The 19,279-nt window shown below is 47.9% G+C and overlaps 2 protein-coding genes and 1 pseudogene across 3 annotated transcripts; 2 read left to right on the forward strand and 1 right to left on the reverse strand.

Moving 5' to 3' along the window:
- Window positions 1-304: 304 nt before the first annotated feature.
- On the reverse strand, window positions 305-5,163 carry Bckdk (branched chain ketoacid dehydrogenase kinase). Its single transcript, XM_028769417.1, has 12 exons — window positions 5,063-5,163; window positions 4,105-4,474; window positions 3,934-4,002; window positions 3,748-3,858; window positions 3,440-3,487; window positions 3,244-3,363; window positions 3,065-3,163; window positions 2,824-2,897; window positions 1,505-1,633; window positions 1,331-1,420; window positions 833-991; window positions 305-746 (listed from the first exon to the last, which is right to left on the reverse strand). The coding sequence occupies exons 2-12, from the start codon at window positions 4,297-4,299 to the stop codon at window positions 602-604; spliced, it is 1,239 nt and encodes a 412-aa protein (XP_028625250.1). The 5' UTR covers window positions 4,300-4,474; window positions 5,063-5,163; the 3' UTR covers window positions 305-601.
- Window positions 5,164-14,681: 9,518 nt separating this feature from the next.
- LOC114622901 lies at window positions 14,682-15,006 on the forward strand (annotated as a pseudogene).
- A 339-nt stretch (window positions 15,007-15,345) lies between these two features.
- Window positions 15,346-17,928, forward strand: Vkorc1 (vitamin K epoxide reductase complex subunit 1). Of its 2 annotated transcripts, XM_028769443.1 has the most exons (3): window positions 15,366-15,563; window positions 16,352-16,461; window positions 17,499-17,928. In XM_028769443.1, exons 1-3 carry the CDS (start codon window positions 15,391-15,393, stop codon window positions 17,699-17,701), a joined length of 486 nt encoding a protein of 161 aa, XP_028625276.1. In that variant the 5' UTR covers window positions 15,366-15,390; the 3' UTR covers window positions 17,702-17,928. The 2 variants fall into 2 exon arrangements, with proteins under 2 accessions (XP_028625277.1, XP_028625276.1); XM_028769444.1 differs by lacking the exon at window positions 16,352-16,461 and having other exon boundaries at window positions 15,346-15,563.
- The last annotated feature ends 1,351 nt before the right edge of the window (window positions 17,929-19,279 follow it).

The following is a 19,279-nucleotide window of genomic DNA, read 5'->3' on the forward strand; positions in this document are numbered from 1 at the left end:
GTCGAGTGACCTTTACCTCTAAAACCCATGACTGCCAGGAAGGGAAGAGTCGGGCCTGAAGCTAAGTCTTTTGGGGCCTCTAATATCGTCTGGGGCCCAGAAGTATTTGTTCAGTGAGCAAAAGTTGCCAAAGTCACTCCCATTCTTGCCAAGTCAAATAGGCAAGAGCCTTGGAGTCACTTCTGCCACGGTGCCAGGACGGCCAGAGATGGGGCGTGACCAGGTTAACTCCCAAGGCCTAGGGAACCCCAAAGGGGGCAGAAACAAAAGCTCGCCTGCCCTCCCAACATTTGGGCCCCAAGAAGGCATTCAAAATGCAAAGTTTAATAAACAGCAGGTCAAATAAGGACTCCTCAAGAGTAAGCACAGCAGAGCTGGTATTAGAGGCCTCAGAGGCTCCTGCTTCCTCCCCTCTCACCCCCCAAGACCAGGCGGTAGAAAGCAGTGAGTCTTGGTGAGAAGGAGTGGTGCCCAGTTCCATCTAAGTCCACCTGTCTGAGGCCCTAAGCTCCATGAAGCAGCAGTGTGGAGCAGAGTGGCCCTTGCCAGGCCCAGTAGGTCCTACGAGGAGTGTGGCAGGCTAGCCAGCCAAAATTCACCATCAGATTCTGAAGCTTTCCTCCCGGCCATCAATGTGGCGGAGCCGAAGGTAGACATCTGTGCCAATGCCCTGCAGGGACTGCAGCTGCAGGGAGCCACCGAGATACTCCGCATAGGCCCTGGACGTGGGCAACCCGAAGCCAAAGCTGGGAGCAGTGGATAGGACAGGGGCGTCAGAGGCTTGAGTGTCCTGGTCTACCCCTTCCCCCCATATTGGGCAGGTGGGCCTTACCCATGCATAGGTCCTGACTGGCCACCACTGTGCATATCCAGATGGCCAAAGAGGGGGCTGATTCGGGGGTCCTGGGTGCTGGCTTCAGCTGTGGTGAAGTGGTAGTCCATGACCCGATCCAGGTCCTTATGAGCGATTCCTCCACCCCTGTCTGAAATCCTGACAGGATGTTGAGAACAGGGACTTGGTCAGGTCTAAGAGGTCTCGCTAGCCCCCAGGCAGACAGCACTGAGTCCATTCCTGTGCTCTCTTAAGATGGAAGGTGGCTTTATTTATCATCTTCTACACTCACCCCTGCCTAGGCCACAGAATGCTTCTACTTCCCCGTACAATTGACATTTACTTTTACTCTCAGCAAATACCATCTCCCAGCTGCAGGTCCCTCAGCTGGCCCCAAATCCATAATGCACAGCTCCTGGCGAGCTTGAGGTCCTACAGCAAGTTAGAAATCATGCCCAGAATCTTCATCCAACCCAGCCAAATTCTATTTAAACACACCTGATGATGATATCAATATCATTATTGGCGATGGTGATGACCACATCTGGAACATTGTAGGGAGTGTCTAGGTGACTCTCCATTGTGGCTCTATTCAAGAGATAAAGACCAATAGGTGGTGGTGCCCTAGTTAGTGTCCCCCTACCCCCAACACCCAACAACTAACCAGCCCACCTCATGGCGTTCTTGAGCAGCTCAGGCAGGATATAGTCCAGTGGCATGGGAATGAAGGGGAAACGGGCAGCCACGTGTCCATTGATGCGGACTCGAGGGGCATTGCCATACTTGTGCTCACACAGGCGTCTGTGGATAGAAGGGTTCGGTAGGTGTCCCTAGAATTACAGTTCTGAACTTGAGGTGATTCTTCTTCCCAGGGGGCACTGGGCAACATATACTTTTGCTCTTCTGGTGTCAAATGAATAGAAGCCAAGAGTTGTACTAAACAGCCTAAAATACAAAAGAGCCCTCCACTAGTTTAAGATGTCAATAGTAGGGGACTGGATCAGTGATTAAGAACATTGACTGCTCTCCCAGAGGTCCTGAGTTCAGTTCTCAACAGCCATCTGTAATGGGATCTGATGCCATCTTCTGGTGTGTCTGAAGAGAGCAACAGAGTACACATATACATAAAATAAGTAAATCTTAAAAAAAAAAAAAAAAAAAAAGCCGGGCGGTGGTGGTGCACGCCTTTAATCCCAGCACTTGGGAGGCAGAAGCAGGCCGATTTCTGAGTTCGAGGCCAGCCTGGTCTACAGACTGAGTTCCAGGACAGCCAGGACTACACAGAGAAACCCTGTCTCGAAAAACCAAACCAAACCAAACCAAACCAAACCAAAACAAAACAAAACAATTAACTAATAAGTAAGTAAGTAAATCATTGAAATGGCTCAGTGGCCAGGCATGGTAGCACACATTTTTAATCCCAGCACTTGGAGAGGCAAAAGCAAGTGGGTTTGAAGCCAGCCTGGTCTACAGAGTGAGTTCTAGGCCAGCCAGTCCTACAAAGTGAGACTGATCTCAAAAAAGAAAAATAAAGAAATGGTTTAATAAGTGAAGGCACTTGCTGCCAAGCCTGACACCCCCTGACCCCACATAGTGAAAGAGAAAAGTGACACTCACCAAGCCGTGACACACACCCACACACATGCACACATCCTGACACAAATAAACATAGTTAAAAAAAAAAAAGAGAAAGAAAGAAAGTAAAACTGGCTAGAGAGATGGCTCAGCAGTGAAGAGTACTTGCCCTTGTAGAGGACCTGGTTTGGTTCCCAGCACCCACATGGTGATTGTTGACATCCTCTTATTTCCTCTGTGCCTCTGCACACACACAGTGCACAGACACACATGCTGGCAAAATACCCTCACACATAGAAATATTTCATTTTAAAAGAAAATCAAAACAAAGAAGAAACCTTGCCCCAGACCATGCAAGGACTCAAACAAAAGCCCTTCCTGCCCGAGCCACCCGTCCCCCACTGTTCTAGTCTCACCTGGCAAAATCCACCCACTTCTCTATAATCTTCTTGGGCGACAGACGAGTGCAGATGATGCCAACAAAATCAGGCTGGCATGAAAGAGAAGGTCAGAACTAGCTTCCACCCAACTTCACCTGTTAAATCCCACAGTTTCTGGAATGTCAGAGCAGTCCCAACGCCCAGCCCCAGCCCCAAGGGGGCCCGTGGCTCGGGTGCCTTTCCCCATTCTCAGATTAGGAGTGGGCCTCGGCTCCACCTTGTCTTCATGTAGTGCCAAGTGGTGAGTAGCCAGCATTCGGATCCCAAGTCTTGACGTCAGTGTTTTATCCAGGAAGTACCGGACCAGCTTTTCATCCTATAAAGAGTGAGGCTCAGAAACCTGTGCCCCTTCCCAACCCTCCTCCTTTGCCAGGCCCATTCTCTGCTGCCTCTGACCTGTATGTGCTTCCGGCTCTCACGAAGACCCTCAGCTAACAGGGTCACCACATCCTTGTGGTCATCCAGCAGCTGTCGCACCAGCTGGCAATACTGGGCCTCATCTGCCTGGTCCTTGATCTGCAGGTCACAGAGTTATGAGCACAGGTAGTCCAATCCTAATCTTGGCTCCTTACCCTACTCAGCCCAGCCTCACCGGAGGGAAGTCTGTCAGCTTCTGGAAGGCCCGGATGTATAGCTCGTGCTGTATGGAGTAAGTATGGGAGTTCACAGGGCTGCCACAGACACTTGAGTAGAAAACAGTACCCATAGGGATCAATACCCAACTCAATTAGTAAGGTCCAAGCCCCAATAGACCCTTCCAGCTTTCATCAATATGTAGTCTTGGCCTCTGATGTTCTGAGGCTTAGTCCCATCCAGCAGGATTTTCAGCAGGCCTGGGCTCCCTCCCTCATCTGTTTCATGGGCAGCATGCACACCAACTGAAGCTCCCCCCTGCCTTACCACATGTAGTATGGTCGGGTTGCAACCAATGATGAAAGGAAGGCTACGGAAGCCCTTGATACGGTGAGCAATCCTCACAGGTAACTCTTGCTGCAAGTAGCGGCCACTTTTCTGTAAGAAAAAGAGGGAAGGGCCTAAGCAGCTGGCCAGAATCCCTGGAACAGAGAAGGAAAGAGAGAGCCTTACCAGAAGGTGGCTGCCATCCTGTGAGCGACCAGAATAGAGCATCATGGTGGGAGTGAGGCGGACTGAGGGCTAAAAGGGAAGATGCACTTTGAGCACCAGACATTCAAGACCAGGCCACCCCACATTAGCTCGGCCCTTTCCCATAAGACTTACTCCAAATCGACATCGTACCTTCTCTGCTGCCACATCAATGGCTGACTGGTTGTAAAAGGAGGTGACAGTCTTGGAGCGTTCCCTGGCCAGCTCTACATGGTGTGTATCGGTGGCAGATGTTGAGCGAGCCCGGAGTGACAGTGAGGACCCCAAGAGAGGCCAAAGTGAAGACCCGCTCCGAGGGCCACTGCCCAGCACTGAAGTCAGTATCATTGTCCTGCTTCTTTGTTGAACTAGGGTGACACTATAGGATTAAGGACTCGACAGGCAACGGTGACCCCAAAGTAGAAATAAAGAGGAAGTGAGTGGGCAGGGTTTTCTCCGGATTTCAGGGATGTGGTTCCCTCGAGGATGCTGACATGCTCAGCGCTGACACAGCAGCTTCCATCTATTGGAGCGGTAGAAGGAGGTTGTAAGGATCCGAATCCAGATGGTTTGCACTATTTTTCCAAGTGCACACCAGTAGACCTGGATAATCTTGTCCAGCCCTTACAAACATCATCTCCTGAGATACAATCAGGCTGAAGTTGGACCACACATTCCAGGTATTCTATTCTATGTAGAACAACTTAAAGGCTTGTGTGCACACTCGGGGAAGCGGGTAGAGTAATCTCTAGTTCATTCTAACGTAAAACCTCTCCCCAGCTTCCTCAGGTTCTGGACACCCCCTTTCAGGGGCTGGATCTGACCCCTACTTGGCGTTAGGGGACCTAAGCCTCTGAAGACTGGCCTGTGTCCCTGCGACAAGAATAACGCACGGGAGAACAGGGTTCATGGCAGCAAAACTGCGGTCCCAGAGTTTCCCACCGGAGCTCCCCCTCCGCTGGGTCACTTAGTCTGGCCAGGGTTCCCCCCATATGGTAGATGCCAGCCCCGGCCCATGCGCACTGCAGTCAGAGGTGGAGGCTGAGGACCTGTGCTGCTGAGCGTCCACCGGAGGGGGTCTGTGTGAGTTACAGTGAGTTATTCCACTTACCGTAAGGCTAGACGCTGGGCCCGGGTCCGAGCGGAACCGCGGGAGCAGTCGACCCGCCCGGCTAGCCGAGCCCGCCTTCACCCTCCCTGGCTGTAACATCGCGCGGGCTGTGTGTGCCCAGTGCCTCCTGGGAGTTGTAGTTTGACCACAAGAACTCCAGTAGGCTCCTGCCCTTCGGGCTATCCCTTCCTTACCCTCTTCAGATGAGTAGTCTGACTCCCTACGGTGGTCACGAAATTACTAGTAGTGTATCATGGACTCTGTCTTCCACTGTATAAAATAAGCTCCCGGTAGCAAAATGCTAGAGAGCTCCAAACATCCTTAAATGTGTACAAATAGACCCTGCCTGCTTCTTAAGGTCCAATCTTTCAAGCTTCTAGCCCATTCACCGTCGTCCTGGTTTCAAACTCTAGGTAAACTCCCTTAACACCCGAGGAAAAGTCAGCCAATTTCTCAGTGCTCTAACTATGGTATTTGCGAAATGAGGATGTATTAATCTTCGAAGCCTGTAGATTATGCAAATTTATCTATCCAAATTGCCTAGAACAGTGCTGGGTGTGGATTGGCGCGAGCGTTACTATTTCTGCCTGCCTGAAGGTTAATATGACTAGATGACTTTTCTGTGTCCCGGGAGAGGTAGGATGTTTCCAATAAATAGGCATCTACTCTGAGGAAGAAGACAGTTTGGATCTGATAGCTGTGCTAGGTGCCCTCACGGAAGGTTGTGGGAGAGCCAGGTGTGTGATGTGTGCAGGTGTAGGAAAAGTAAAGCATGGCCTGCAAGGATGCAGAACAGCCTGGATGTTGACCATTATGGCCAGAGCAGTATGGAATGCAGGAGGGAGGAGATGCAAGGAGTGGCCAACTCGCCTGTTATTTGTGCTGTGGAGTTAGGAACCACCATTTTAGTTTGGTTTGGTTTTGATTGTGTTTTGAGACCAATCTCAAATAAGTACGTTTCACTATTGTAGACAGACTGGCCCTAGAACTCTCCTACCTCAGTCTAGCAATCTGACCCTTTCTACTTCAGTCTGGGTTTACTGGCAAGTGCTACCATATGGGAGTTTACTCTAGGTTTTAACTATCCTCTTCGCCTTAGACCCCTCTGGCTGTACTGATTGGGAACATGGACCAGAGAGCAAAAAGAACAGAGAAGACAATTAAGCAGGAAGATGATCAGAGGAGATATTTCAGAGTGTATGTAGTTATTTCTTTTCTTCTTCTTTTTAAATCTTTTTTTTAAAAGATGTATTTATTTAATTTATGTGAGTACACTCTCTTTAGATTGACCAGAAAAGGGCACTGGATCCCATTACAGATGGTTGTGAGCCACCATATGGTTGCTGGGAACTGAACTCAGAACTTCTGGAAGAGCAGTCAGTGCTCTTAGACGCTGAGCCATCTCTCCAACTTCTTATTATTTAAAAATAAAGTGTTAAATAAAGCAGGGGTTTCCTTTCAAAATGTCCTGTCTTGGGGGTGGAATTCCTCACGTACCTGACTGGAGGAAGTGCACAGACACCTCCCCGGACTTCAAGACTCTCCTGCTTGATTCCTCCCCAAATCCATCCTATCCTGCAAACCACACTCCCCCCCCCCTTTTTTTAACAACTTCCTGTCCTCAGCCTAGTGTAAAACCAGGAAGACTTTCAGGTTTGGTTAGCAGGCATAACTTTAGCACATGGAAAATGGGAAAGAGGAGACAGCCTTCATAGCTAGCACAGGACTCTGAGTTCCTGTTGGGTTCCTGGACTTGCAGGTCACGTGGCTGCGGCGTGGACTGGAGCCACCCCAGGCGGCGACTGCAGCGGCCAGTAGGCGGAGGTGTCTGGCAACCACTTCACCCCGTTTAACCTGGCTCTAGACAAACGTCTAGTTCCGAATTGGGTGCAGCTGCCGGCTACCTAGATTGGGCACACATGTGCCCTTAGCTGCTGTTCACAGAACTGCTGGCGCATAAGTAGCTTAGCGGTGGTTAGGCACACTTCCAGGCGCTTTATATGTATTGATTTTTTTTTTTTAATCTCTGTAACTATTCTCTAAGGTGGGTACTGTTACCACCTTCCTATAACAGATGTAAGAAATGGGACATAGAAAGATTCAAAGATTTGTCTTCCTCTCTTTGTCCTCACGTCTTTGCATTTTTTCTGTTTCACACATGGTAGCCTCTGCTCGCTCGGTGCTTCACCCACCGAAAACACTGGGCTCATCCCACCAGGGCCTGTCACTGGCTCTTCTCACTTATACCTTTACCCTCGATATCCACATAATAATTTTTCCTTAACTCCTTGATGAAACCCACACTGTCCATTCTAGTTAAAACTGCAGTCTCCTCCACCCACCAAATTCAGCTTTTTTTTTTCTTGACTATTCCATTCTCACCAATAACATACCCTGTGGAGATTATACTTGAGGGAGGTAGATAGATAGTTAGATACGACGTGTGTGTGTTTGTATATATGTGCATCTGGGAAACATAGGGAAGCAAACCCAGGACCTCATACTAGGCAAGAGTTCTACCATTGATCTCCACCTCCAGCCCCTAACTTTATCATACGAATTGTTCATTCTCTATTTTCTTTTCTTGTTTTTTTCGAGACAGGGTTTCTCTGTGTAGTCCTGGCTGTCCTGGAACCCACTCTGTAGACCAGGCTGGCCTCAAACTCAGAAATCCGCCTGCCTTTGCCTCCCAAATGCTGGGATTAAAGGCGTGCACCACCACCGCCCGGCCCCCTCTCTATTTTCAATAGGACAAGAATACAGCGTTTAAGTATTCGTTTGCCAGGGTTGGAGAGGTGGCTCTCCAGGGTATCTGACACCCGCTTTTGGCCTCTGAGGACACTGTATGTACATGGTACACAGACATGCATGCAAACTAAACACCATGCACATAATGTAAGAGCAAAACAACAAAAACATGTGTGTGCACCTTGTTTTATTACATACCCCTAATAATCCAATTCCTTCTCTCTGGGTGTCTCTCTGTCTCTGTCTCTCTGTCTCTCTGACACACACAACACTTTCTCTCTCTCTCTCTCTCTCTTTCTTTCTCTCTCTCTCTCTCTCTCTCAGATACACACACACCACACACACACACACACACACACACACACACACACACACATTTTAAACCTAGGGTTTTCTGCTTGCTATATAAGCACTCTAGCATAGCTATATCCCCAAAATCCTCCCTTTTAAAAAAAGATTTATGTATTTTATGTAAATGAGTGTTCTATCTGTTGTACACTTGCACACCAGAAGAGAAATCAGATCCCAGGATAGATGGTTGTGAGCTACCATGTGGTTGCTGGGAATTGAACTCAAGAACTCTAGAAGAGCAGCCAGTGCTCTTAACCATTGAGCCATCTCTCCAGCCCTATCTCCCCCTTTTAACTGTTTTTATTTTCTTTGTTTCTTTGTGGTGTTGGGTATTGAAACCAGAGCCTTACCATGATCTCCACCACTGAGCTACACTCCCAGTCTTTTTCTGGTTTAGCTAAGTTGCCCGAGCTAACTTCAAATTTGCTATGTAGCCGAGGCTGACCTTGAACTTATTTTCTTGCTTGTGCTTCCAGAGTAAGTGGCTTTACAGCCGTGTACTGCTGCTCTTCCCCCTAACAGACGTGCTAAGTAAAAGAAAGGAGTTTGGGGTTTTATTCTAGGAGCTATTGAAACAGCATGCACTAGCAGAGAGGGACAAACCATGCTTGCTTTCACAGTCCTAGGGATGAAGCTAGGGCATCTTGCATGCTACCAAAGGGATTGCCCATCCTGGTCTACACACCATGCTATCAAAGGGATTGCCCATCCTGGTCTACACAACTTTCTTTTTTATTTGATCACTCTGATTGCTGTGTAGAGTACAGATCTTGGAGTGAGGACAAGTATATCTGAGAGACAAGATAGAAAGCTACTGCTGTAATCTGGGTGAAAAATGATAACTTGGAACTAATTAAAAATGAATATCAAGCCAGGCGGTGGTGGTGTACCCCTTTAATCCCAGCATGTGGGCAGCAGAGGCAGGTGGATTTCTGGGTTTGAGGCCAATCTGGTCTACAGAGAGTTCTAGGATGGCCAAGGCTACACAGAGAAGCCTTGTGTTGAAAAATGAAAAGCAGAGGGACAGAGAAGTGCTAATACCCAAACTATCTATACAAACAGAAGACATGGATAGATGAACACACACACATTCAGAGAGAGAGAGAGAGAGAGAGAGAGAGAGAGAGAGAGAGAGAGAGATCTCCTAGGCTATCTCTCCTGCTTCAGCCTTCCACCAGATCAGCTGTAGTCATTATCTGACTGTAACAGCCTGAGACAGCACTACTAGTCCAAATTCTCTTCCTGAATTCCTAACACATAGAAACTTCAAGAGAAGAGTCAGGCAGTGGTGGCACACACCTTTAATGCCAGGACTTGAGAGGCAGAGGCAGGCAGGTGTCTATGAGTTTAAGGCCAGCCTAGTCTACAAAGGTAATTCCAGGACAGCCAAGGCTATACAGAGAAACCCTTTCTCCAAAACCATACACACACACACACACACACACACACACACGAACAAAAAAATACCTGAGAGAGAGCAATGAAGTGGTTCAGTTCAGTGAGCAAAGGTGCTTATCTGATCACCCAGAACCCACATGGTGGAAGCAAGGAACAGACTCCTGCAAATTGATCTGTGGCCTTCATGTGTGGCCTTCATGTGTGTATCATGACATGAATAAGTATAAATCTGTGCATACATGCATGTGCATGAACAATAAATGTTTAAAAACTCTATTATATATATATTTTTATCTTTGTTTTGTTTAGACAGAATCATACTTTGTAACTCAGCCTGGCTTCAATCTTACAATCCTCCTGCCTCAGTCCTCCAAGCACTGGAATTACAGATGTGTGTCACCATTGGTTTTTTTTTTTCTTTTGTTTTTTTGTTCGGTTTTTGGTTTTCTTTTCTTCCTTTCCTTCTTTCTTTTTTTTTCTTTTTTGTTTTTCTTTTTTTTTAGTATTTATTTATTTATTATATATGAATACACTGTTGCTGTCTTCAGACACACCAGAAGAGGGCATCAGATCTCATTACTAATGGTTGTGAGCCACCATGTGGTTGCTGAGATTTGAACTCAGGACCTCTGGAAGTGCAGTCAGTGCTCTTAACCACTGAGCCATCTCTCTAGCCCCTCTTTTTTGTTTTTCGAGACAGGATTTCTCTGTGTAGCCCTGGCTGTCCTGAAACTCACTCTGTAGATCAGGCTGGCCTCGAACTCAGAAATCTGCCTGCCTCTATCTTCCAAGTACTGGGATTAAAGGTGTGTGCCACCATTGCCCGACGGTTTTTTTTTGTTGTTGTTGTTTTGTTTTGTTTTGTTTTGAGACAGGGTTTCTCTTGTAGCCCTGGCTGTCCTGGAACTCTGCCTCCCAAGTGCTGGGATTAAAGGCGTGCACCACCACCACCCGGCTTGGTTTTTGGTTTTCAAAACAGGGTTTCTCAATGTAGCCCTGGCTATCCTGGGACTCTCTCTATAGACCAGGCTGGTCTCAAACTCAGAGAGAGATTCCTCTGCCTCTCTGCCTCTCTGCCTCTGCCTCCTGGTTGCCCAGATCAAAGGCTTATGCCACCACTGCCCTGTCCAGGGTGACTTCTTAGTGTTTTAACTTACTATTGTCTAATTGCTATTGCTGTTTTGTGATGATTTGCTGGGTATTGGTAGATCCTCAATCCTACCCACCATGTAATCTCTTCCCACATTGAATAGGACAGGACTGACCCAATGGGGACAGGACAGAAAAAGTGGTGTGACGAATGGGGCTGAAGCACACAGAAACTGTGGTCTACATCTTGTTGTTTTGAGACAGGGTCTCAGGGTACAGCTAGTCTGGAACCCCCTGGACCAGGCTGGACTCAAGTTTTAGTGATTATTTGGCTCTGCTTCCCAGGTGCTAGGATTACAAGCACGCACCGTCATGCTCAGCTGTGGTTCTGTCTCTCTCCCACTCAGATCGCTCTTTTTAATCAAGCAGAAGCCGTGGTAGAAACAGGAGTTGAGCAACAGCCTAAACCCTATTTGTCTGCATTCATTTCCACTCACTGGTATGCTAATCACCATAGGTTTGAGAGTTTACAACATCACACATTAATTTTCTTTTTCTTTTAAAAGGTGCATGCACAGGAGCTCGTGTGTGTGTGTGTGTGTGTGTGTGTGCAAGCATGCACATGCATATGGATGGAGAGGATTCTTTTATTTTACCTGTTATATTTTGGGGTACAGAGTAAAGAGATAGAAGGTAGAGAGAGACCAGAGTTTGATCTAACACAACACACAGAACCCTTTATTTCAAACCTCATCAGATAGACACTCTCCCGTGGGAAGGGAGGCCTGCAGAAGGGGAAGGCTAGTGGCCCCTTATGGAGGCAGGTCAGAGGCTTGAGAAGAGGAAGGTAATCTAGCTTCAGGGGGCTAGGTGCAAAGTCTGAGTCTCTCCTTCCTGGAGTTGTTTGCCCACACAAAGGCATTTTATCTTTAGAAACTACCTTGCCCTAGTTATCAGGATCCGGGTGATAGTGGGTGACTGAATTAGTCAATGGTAGAGAGGGGGGAGGAGCTGGAGTTTCAACACAGGGACAGGGGACTTCTTCAAGCCTTGGGAATGGACAGTTCATTGGTCAGGATCTGGCAGAGTTTAAGGTTTATTCTGGGACCTCATCCCCTTCACGTGCTTTCTGGGATTAAACTCGGACCAGGGTTTGTGCAGCACCAGGGTCTGCGCAGCACCAGGATCTGTCCAGCAGGTGACTTTATCTGCTGATAAGTCTGATATATGTGTCACTAGACTAAAATAAACATTTCAATAGCTTACCCATTCAAGGTTTCCCTGGCTCCCCAAAGCACATTATTAATTGATTAATTAGTCAGTTCTGGCGAGAGGTGATGACACATGTCTGTCACCCCAGCACTCAGGAGCTGAGGGAGAGTTTTGCGGAAAGTTCTCTGTCATCCAAGGCTGCATGGAGAGACCTTTCTAGAAAGCCTAGGAAGATCTGTTTCTTTCTGTTTCTCTGTTCTTCCCCACTATTCAAAGCCAACAACATTCATTGTCAGCTCAGGACTCCCGCTGTCTCTCTTGGGGTCTCCTCCCTGTGACTCTTCCCTGTGGTCCTTCGTTTCTGTTGACCCACACACTCTCTGCCATATTTAGTTTTAGAGGCAGAGTCTCACATAGCCTGTGCTGAAGATAGCCTTGAATTCTTGATCTATATGCATCTACTTTCCAAGTTTACCATTATGCTGGTTTGAATAAAATTGCCCCCCACCACCCCCCAGCCCTTGTATGGGCCCATGGAGAGTGGCACTATTAGAAGGTGTGGTCTAGTTGGAGTAGGTGTGGCCTTGTTGTGAAGAGGTGTGTCACTAGGGGATGGGCTTTGAAGTCTCAAAAGATCAAATCAGTTCTCTTCCTGCTGCCTGCGGATTCCTGTCTAGAACTCTCTGCTCCTTCTCCAGCACCATATCTGCCTAGTGGAGAAAACCTCTGAAACAATAAGCCAAGCCAGCCCTAATTAAAAGCTTTCTTCTGTAAGAATTGCCGTCATGTTATCTCTTCACATCAATAAAAGCCCTGAGTAAGACAGCCACTGTGCTTAGCTTATCCTGCATATATTTACTCATTTTTGCTATTTCTTTGTAGGTCACAACTAGAAATGAAATCTTAAGAAGGAAAAGATCTTAGCTGGCATAGTGTTGCATGTCTTTAATCTCAGCACTCTGGAAGCAGAGGCAGGCAGATCTCTGTGAGTTCAAGGCCAGGCTAGTCTATGTGAGAATTTTAGGACAGTCAGAGCTATACAGACCCCATCTTAAAAAAAAAAAAAAAAAAAAAAAAAAACAAGAGATCTTAAAGACAGATGAGAAATACAGAGGGCATATAATAGGAAAGCAGAAAAGGAACTAACTAGGGGAAGAAAGGAACTAGCTGGGAAGTATGAGAAGGAAGGGGAGAAGCAAGAAGGGATGAAAAGAATGAAGCACATATGTACAGAGATGCCATGATAAAACCCATTACTCTGTATGCTAATCCTGAAAACAATAATAACAGTCTTATGACACACACACAAAAAGAAGAAACAGCAGGTTACCCGCTTTAATTCCATGCAACATTAATTCCCACTTGCCATACAGCCCAAAGTACTCACAGGTTCGAGGTGTCTTTGGAACCCGATGCTGTACCTGTAGACCCTGAGCAGTTCTCAGAAGGAGCTATCCACTACAACCCGGGGTTGCCATAAGGTACTGCCTCAGGAGCTGCCAAGGCATGGTCAAACTGTAGTCCCTCCTTTCCCGCCTCCACCTGTAGCAGTCATGAGGTACCAACACAAGAGCTGCCCATGGCAGCAGCATCTTGCCAGCCTCCCCAAGCAGCTCCACAGTGATGGCACCTCAGCCAAAGCCACTCGCGGACCAGAAGGTCTTCCTGTCCTAACTGATGGGCCAGATACAGAGAAAAGGGTGGAAAAATCTCACCAATCCATGAGCAGGAAAACCTACCAATCCCTGAGTTACACACACACACACCAGTACCTGAGCTCTCCAAGCTCAGGTCTCGAAATTCCAACAATCCTTATTCTGGAAATCTCTGGCCTGAAAAGCTCCACCTCCTAAGAAATCCTATATGAGCTCTGTCCAATCTGCTGCTGTCCTTGGCTGGGAGTAACCAACTCTGGATTCCCTCCACACCCTGGACCATCCAATAAATCTCTTTTATGAGATTTGCTGCCTGCTATGACTCTGTAACTTTAATTTTTTCAAAATCTACGTTTTGTTTTTGTTTTTTGGTTTTTCTTTTTTTTTGTTTGTTTGTTTTGGTTTTTCGAGACAGGGTTTCTCTGTATAGCCCTGGCTGTCCTGGAACTCACTCTGTAGACCAGGCTGGCCTCGAACTCAGAAATCCACCTGCCTCTGCCTCCCAAGTGCTGGGATTAAAGGCATGAGCCACCACTGCCCGGCTCAAAACCGACTTTTAATGAGAGTTTTTAAATGCTTTAACCTCCCTTCTAGCCCATCTCCCAACAGGGGTACTAGAAAAGAAAGAATACAGGAGAAGTGGGCCTGTTTAGAAATGGTTCTTTGGAAGAAATCCCATCTGCATTGTCAGCAGTTCAGTTCACAGGTCAGCAGTGGCAGCTCAATCCACTCGCAAACATTTCATGGATACACCAGTTCAATAGAGTCAGGATAGCAAACACAAATCAGCAGTGGTGGTTATAGACAAATGGCATCTGAAATAATTTCGGGGGAAATGCTTCTTGAATCTCATCTCTGCTTTCGCTGGATTCCATTAGTCCATTGATCTGTAGGTTCTAGACATGCCAGATGCATAGAACAGGACTTGGCATAAAAAATGTGCTGGGGAGATGGTTTAGGAGTTAAAAGCACTGACTGCTCTTCCAAAGATCCTGAGTTCAGTTCCCAGCAACCACACAAGGTGGCTCACAACCGTCTAACTGGACCCAATACCCTCGTGTGTCTGAAGATAGCGACTGTGTGTGTGTGTGTGTGTGTGTGTTACCGTCATGTTAATAGTAGCTTTACGGTTGCTGCTCTCGCCTCTCTCTTTCTGAGCTGATAGCGCTCCTGCTAACATGGTGAACGTTCCTAAGACCCGCCGGACATTCTGCAAGAAATGTGGGAAGCATCAACCCGACAAGGTGACCCAGTACAAGAAAGGCAAGGATTCTTTGTATGCCCAGGGAAAGCGGCGTTATGACAGGAAACAGAGTGGCTATGGTGGTCAGACTAAGCCTATTTTCCGCAAAAAGGCTAAAACTACAAAGAAGATCGGGCTGCGACTGGAATGCGTCGAGACCAACTGCAGATCTAAGAGGATGCTGGCTATTAAGAGGTGCAAGCATTTTGAACAACAAGAAGAGAAAGGGCCAAGTGATCCAGTTCTAAGCCGATTTTGTTATGAAGACAGTAAAATCTTGACCTTTCACCTCCTTTGATTGTCTTTGGGGAGGGAATAAATTAAAGCTTTCATAAAAAAAAAAAAATAGTAGCTTTACAACACTACATACTCAAATTTCCCTTAATGTCTTGTAGCCTCTCCAACTACAATTCCCATCATGCCCTGCAACTGCGGTATCATTGATTACCCAAATTCCTTAATCCTGTTTACTAGCCCAGCATTCCTAGCTGTCGTGCCTAAGAATAACCAATTAAATTGGAGAATGCCAGCGAAGGCAAGGCAATCTTCCGGTCGGAGGGGCGTGGTGATAACAGGCCCCGCCCTGCCCCGTGGCGGGTCCATCCCTCCTGTCCCTGGGCTGTACTGTCGACATGGGTACCACCTGGAGGAGCCCTGGACTCGTGCGGCTTGCACTGTGCCTCGCTGGCTTAGCCCTCTCACTGTACGCACTCCACGTGAAGGCGGCGCGCGCCCGCGATAAGGATTACCGCGCGCTCTGTGACGTGGGCACCGCCATCAGTTGTTCCCGCGTCTTCTCATCTCGGTGCGTGCAGAAGTGGAAAGCATGGGGCTCTTGAAGGCCAGGTTACCGGATGATTTTGGAGTCTGGGGTCACAGTGTCCGCAGAACGGACACTTTGAGAGTGGATTGCCCCCCGAGTTTTGGTGGGTAATCGGACGTGCACACGGGCCGGACCACTCAGATACTGGTGTTTGAACGCTTTCTGAGGATCCCAGTAAATAACTATGATTGGAAGACTGGAGGAGGCAGGGCAGTATATACAGAGACTGAGGATGATTCGGATGACACAAAGCGCGAGGAAGTGGTGGAGCATTGGCCGTGCTAGGGACAAAGTGGCTCACTCTGGGTTTGCTGGAGGACCGAATGTTAGTTGGTGGCGAGGGATCTGTAACTTTGTGGCTTAAAGCAAATAGATTTTCCAGTTGTGGTCACCGTAAAGCGAAATCAAGCTGGAGAAAAAAAATGTAACTTTACATTTGTTTGTGAGGTGGCACATGCATGCCACTACCTGCCTGTGGAAGTCAGAGAATAACTTCGGGAGTTGATTCTCTCCTACTTTGTGGGTCTCGGGGATCCAATCCAGTTGACAGGCTTGGTAGCAGGTACTTTTATTTGCTGAGCCATCTCACCAGCCCCTGAAAAATTATTGATAGTCTGTGATGACAGGCCAGTAAGAGTCAGGGACATGCCAAAAGGTCAGTGACCTTTGGATTCTTGGTGGGTGGAGCTTCTTGCTTATCACTTTTCTAGAAAAAAAGCTCGAGAGGCTCTAGGCTGACCACACTCACCTGGCTGTTTCCCTCCCACCAGGTGGGGCCAGGGCTTTGGGCTGGTGGAGCATGTGCTAGGAGCAGACAGCGTCCTCAACCAATCCAACAGCATATTCGGTTGCATGTTCTACAGCATACAGCTGTTGTTAGGTGAGTGGCATTGCCCCGTCATGACCTGTCCTCTGAAATCCAGATCAGCCCCACCTCATGTCTTGGTGACCCAGACAATTGACACCCAGCTGCTAATTACTGAGCTATCTTCTCACAAGGAGACAAGAAAGGAGAACACTTAGCAGGAGGAGGATCCTAGTTGGTTTAGGTAGCCAGAGGCTGAAGGGCCCTCAAAGATTTCCCACAATCTCAGTTTTATGGCAAAGACTCAAATTCTTTTTTCTTTTTGTTTAGTTTTTGTTGTGTTTTGGTTTTTCCTTTCCCTCTCCTGCCCACTTCTCCCTTCCCCTTCCTTCTTTTTTTCTCCCCAAGACAGAGTTTCTCTGTTTAACTCTGGCTGTCCTGGAAGTTACTATGTAGACCAGGCTGGCCTCAAACTCAGAGATTTGCCTGCTTCTGCCTAGGAAGTGCTGAGATTAAAAGCATGTACCACCCCACCTGACTTGGTTTCTGCTTTTGTTGTTTGGTTTGTTGGGGGGAGGGGTTGGCGAGGCTGAGGCAGGTGTTGAGATAGGGTTTCTCTGTGTAGTCCTAGATGTCCTGGATCTCACTCTGTAGACCAGGCTGGCCTCAAAATCAGAGATACGACTGCCTCTGCCATCTGAGTGCTGGGACTAAAGGCGTGGCTTTGGGCCATACCTAGTAGGGTTTGTTCTTTTTGAGACAAGGTCTCTCTACAGAACCCTGGTTTATGCAGACCAGTCTGGCCTGAACCTTGCAGAGATTCTCCTGCCTCTGCTTCCTGAGTGCTGAGACTGTACACCACCTTGCTCAGCTGGTGGTTGTTTGGTTTGGCTCTTGAGACATTCCAGGTTGATCTTGAACTTCCTTTTGAGAGGACTCCAATGGGGAGCTTGTATAGTTTAGCAAGAGAATTTACTCTGGTTCCCCAGACTTACTGAAGGGTGAGGCCCATCAGGCCCTGTCCTAGAGTACTTTCTCCAGAAGCACCTGCTGTCACTGAGCAGGCATGGCCGCTCTAGATATACCATTACTGACCCTCTCGTGTTTTACAGGTTGCTTGAGGGGACGTTGGGCCCGTACCCTCCTGGTCCTGAGTTCCCTCGTGTCTCTCGCTGGCTCCGTGTACCTGGCCTGGATCCTGTTCTTTGTGCTGTATGATTTCTGCGTTGTTTGCATCACCACCTATGCCATCAATGTGGGCCTGATGTTGCTTAGCTTCCAGGAGGTGCCAGAACACAAGGCTAAAAAACACTGACGTCCCACCTCATGCCAGGCCAACCTAACTTGCTTTGCCTTGGCTTGTGATCCTTGCCCAAGTGTATTGTGTGTGGGTCCCTAGAAGGCCCTACTCCCCTCATCCAAAGCCCCCTCTATAACCACACACGGAAAAATGACCAAATGGGCCTGCCTTCCCATGGGCTGCTTTCTGCTATTGGTTAAAGAGAAGGATTTTTAAACAATAAATTTTTCTATGTTGGTCAATTCTGAAGCATATGTCTGCCAGGGACCCTTCGTGGTGTTGGTTTTTCCCTGTTAGTGCCTTCTCTGGAACTGGGATGAGTCAGAGAGAATGGAGGGCCTGCCCAGAAGGGGAGGCTGCGTCATCTCTAGCTTGTATAGTCAGCAAAACCTGACACATCAGCCCCCACATCCAGGAAACAAGCTTGTACCTGCTGCCTCCAGATCAGACCTCCTGTCGTAGGAGGGCCTGTCACATACCTGGAGGGCAAACTTGACTCGGAACTTCTTCCTATGGAAGCTTGAACCCTTGCAGCTGCCTCTCCTACCGTGCCAGCCGGTCTTCACACCTGTGCAGGGCTAGGCTGAGATTCTCTTTTTCCTAATGTGTACTAAGGACTTGGCATCCCAGGCACTAAGAACCTGTGTTAATTTATGAGATAATTACTGCCATTGTTTCCATATTAGTGAGGGAGCTTAGGTACGGAGAAGCTAATGTGCTCTGAGACTACATGTTTCGTACTGGGAAAGTGTTGGGGGAGGGAGATCTCAGATTAGCACACATCCCATAATTCACATTGCAGAGCTTTCCACGAGGGAGGAAAGTGTTCTACCACTGAGCTGTGCCCTAGTCCCTATATCGCAATCTGTGTCCGCCCGGACGATTGGCTCGTGTCTGCTCTAAGCTCTGCTCAGTTGCCTCTGTATCAGGGTCAGGCAATGGTGGAGCTAGCCTAAATTCGGAGTTGGAAGGTGAAACAGGATGTCCCCTCAGTGTTCTAACCTCCATCCACACATTTGCAAGAGAGGAGAGCAATGCCCTGCCAGGAAGGCGGCAGACCCAGAGGGAAGTTAGGATGAGAGCTGCCCCTTGAACACACAGCCCTGTACGTTTGTTACCTCTGAAGTAAACCGAGAGAAGTGTATAAAACCCGCCTGGCCTTGGCCTGTGGGAGGCAGGGAAGCTGAGTATTCAGGGAGTCTGCCACTGCTTCACAGTTGATGTTTTCATGCAGGAAGTAACTGGTCTACAAGTCAGACTTGGCTAAACACTAACAGGTGATGTGTTTTTGAGACAGAGTCTTGCTTTAGTCCAGGCTGACCTTGAACTTGTTAGGTAGCTCAACCTAAACTCAAAAATCTGCCTCAGCCTCGAGGTACTGGGATTACGAATGTATACCACTTTATTTAAAAAATTATTTACTGTGTGTGAGCATTTGCCTCCATGAGTATCCGGGCACCACATACGTGTTTGGTGCCTGCAGAGGGTGGAAGAGTGTTGGAACCTCTGGAACTGGAATTACAGGTGTTTGGCACCTTCTGTGTGGATCTGGAACCTGGGTCCTCTGGAAAGAACAGGTAGTGAAGAATCAGT

Source organism: Grammomys surdaster, unplaced genomic scaffold (genome assembly GCF_004785775.1).
Source record: "Grammomys surdaster isolate TR1022 unplaced genomic scaffold, NIH_TR_1.0 192, whole genome shotgun sequence".
Taxonomy (NCBI): domain Eukaryota; kingdom Metazoa; phylum Chordata; class Mammalia; order Rodentia; family Muridae; genus Grammomys; species Grammomys surdaster.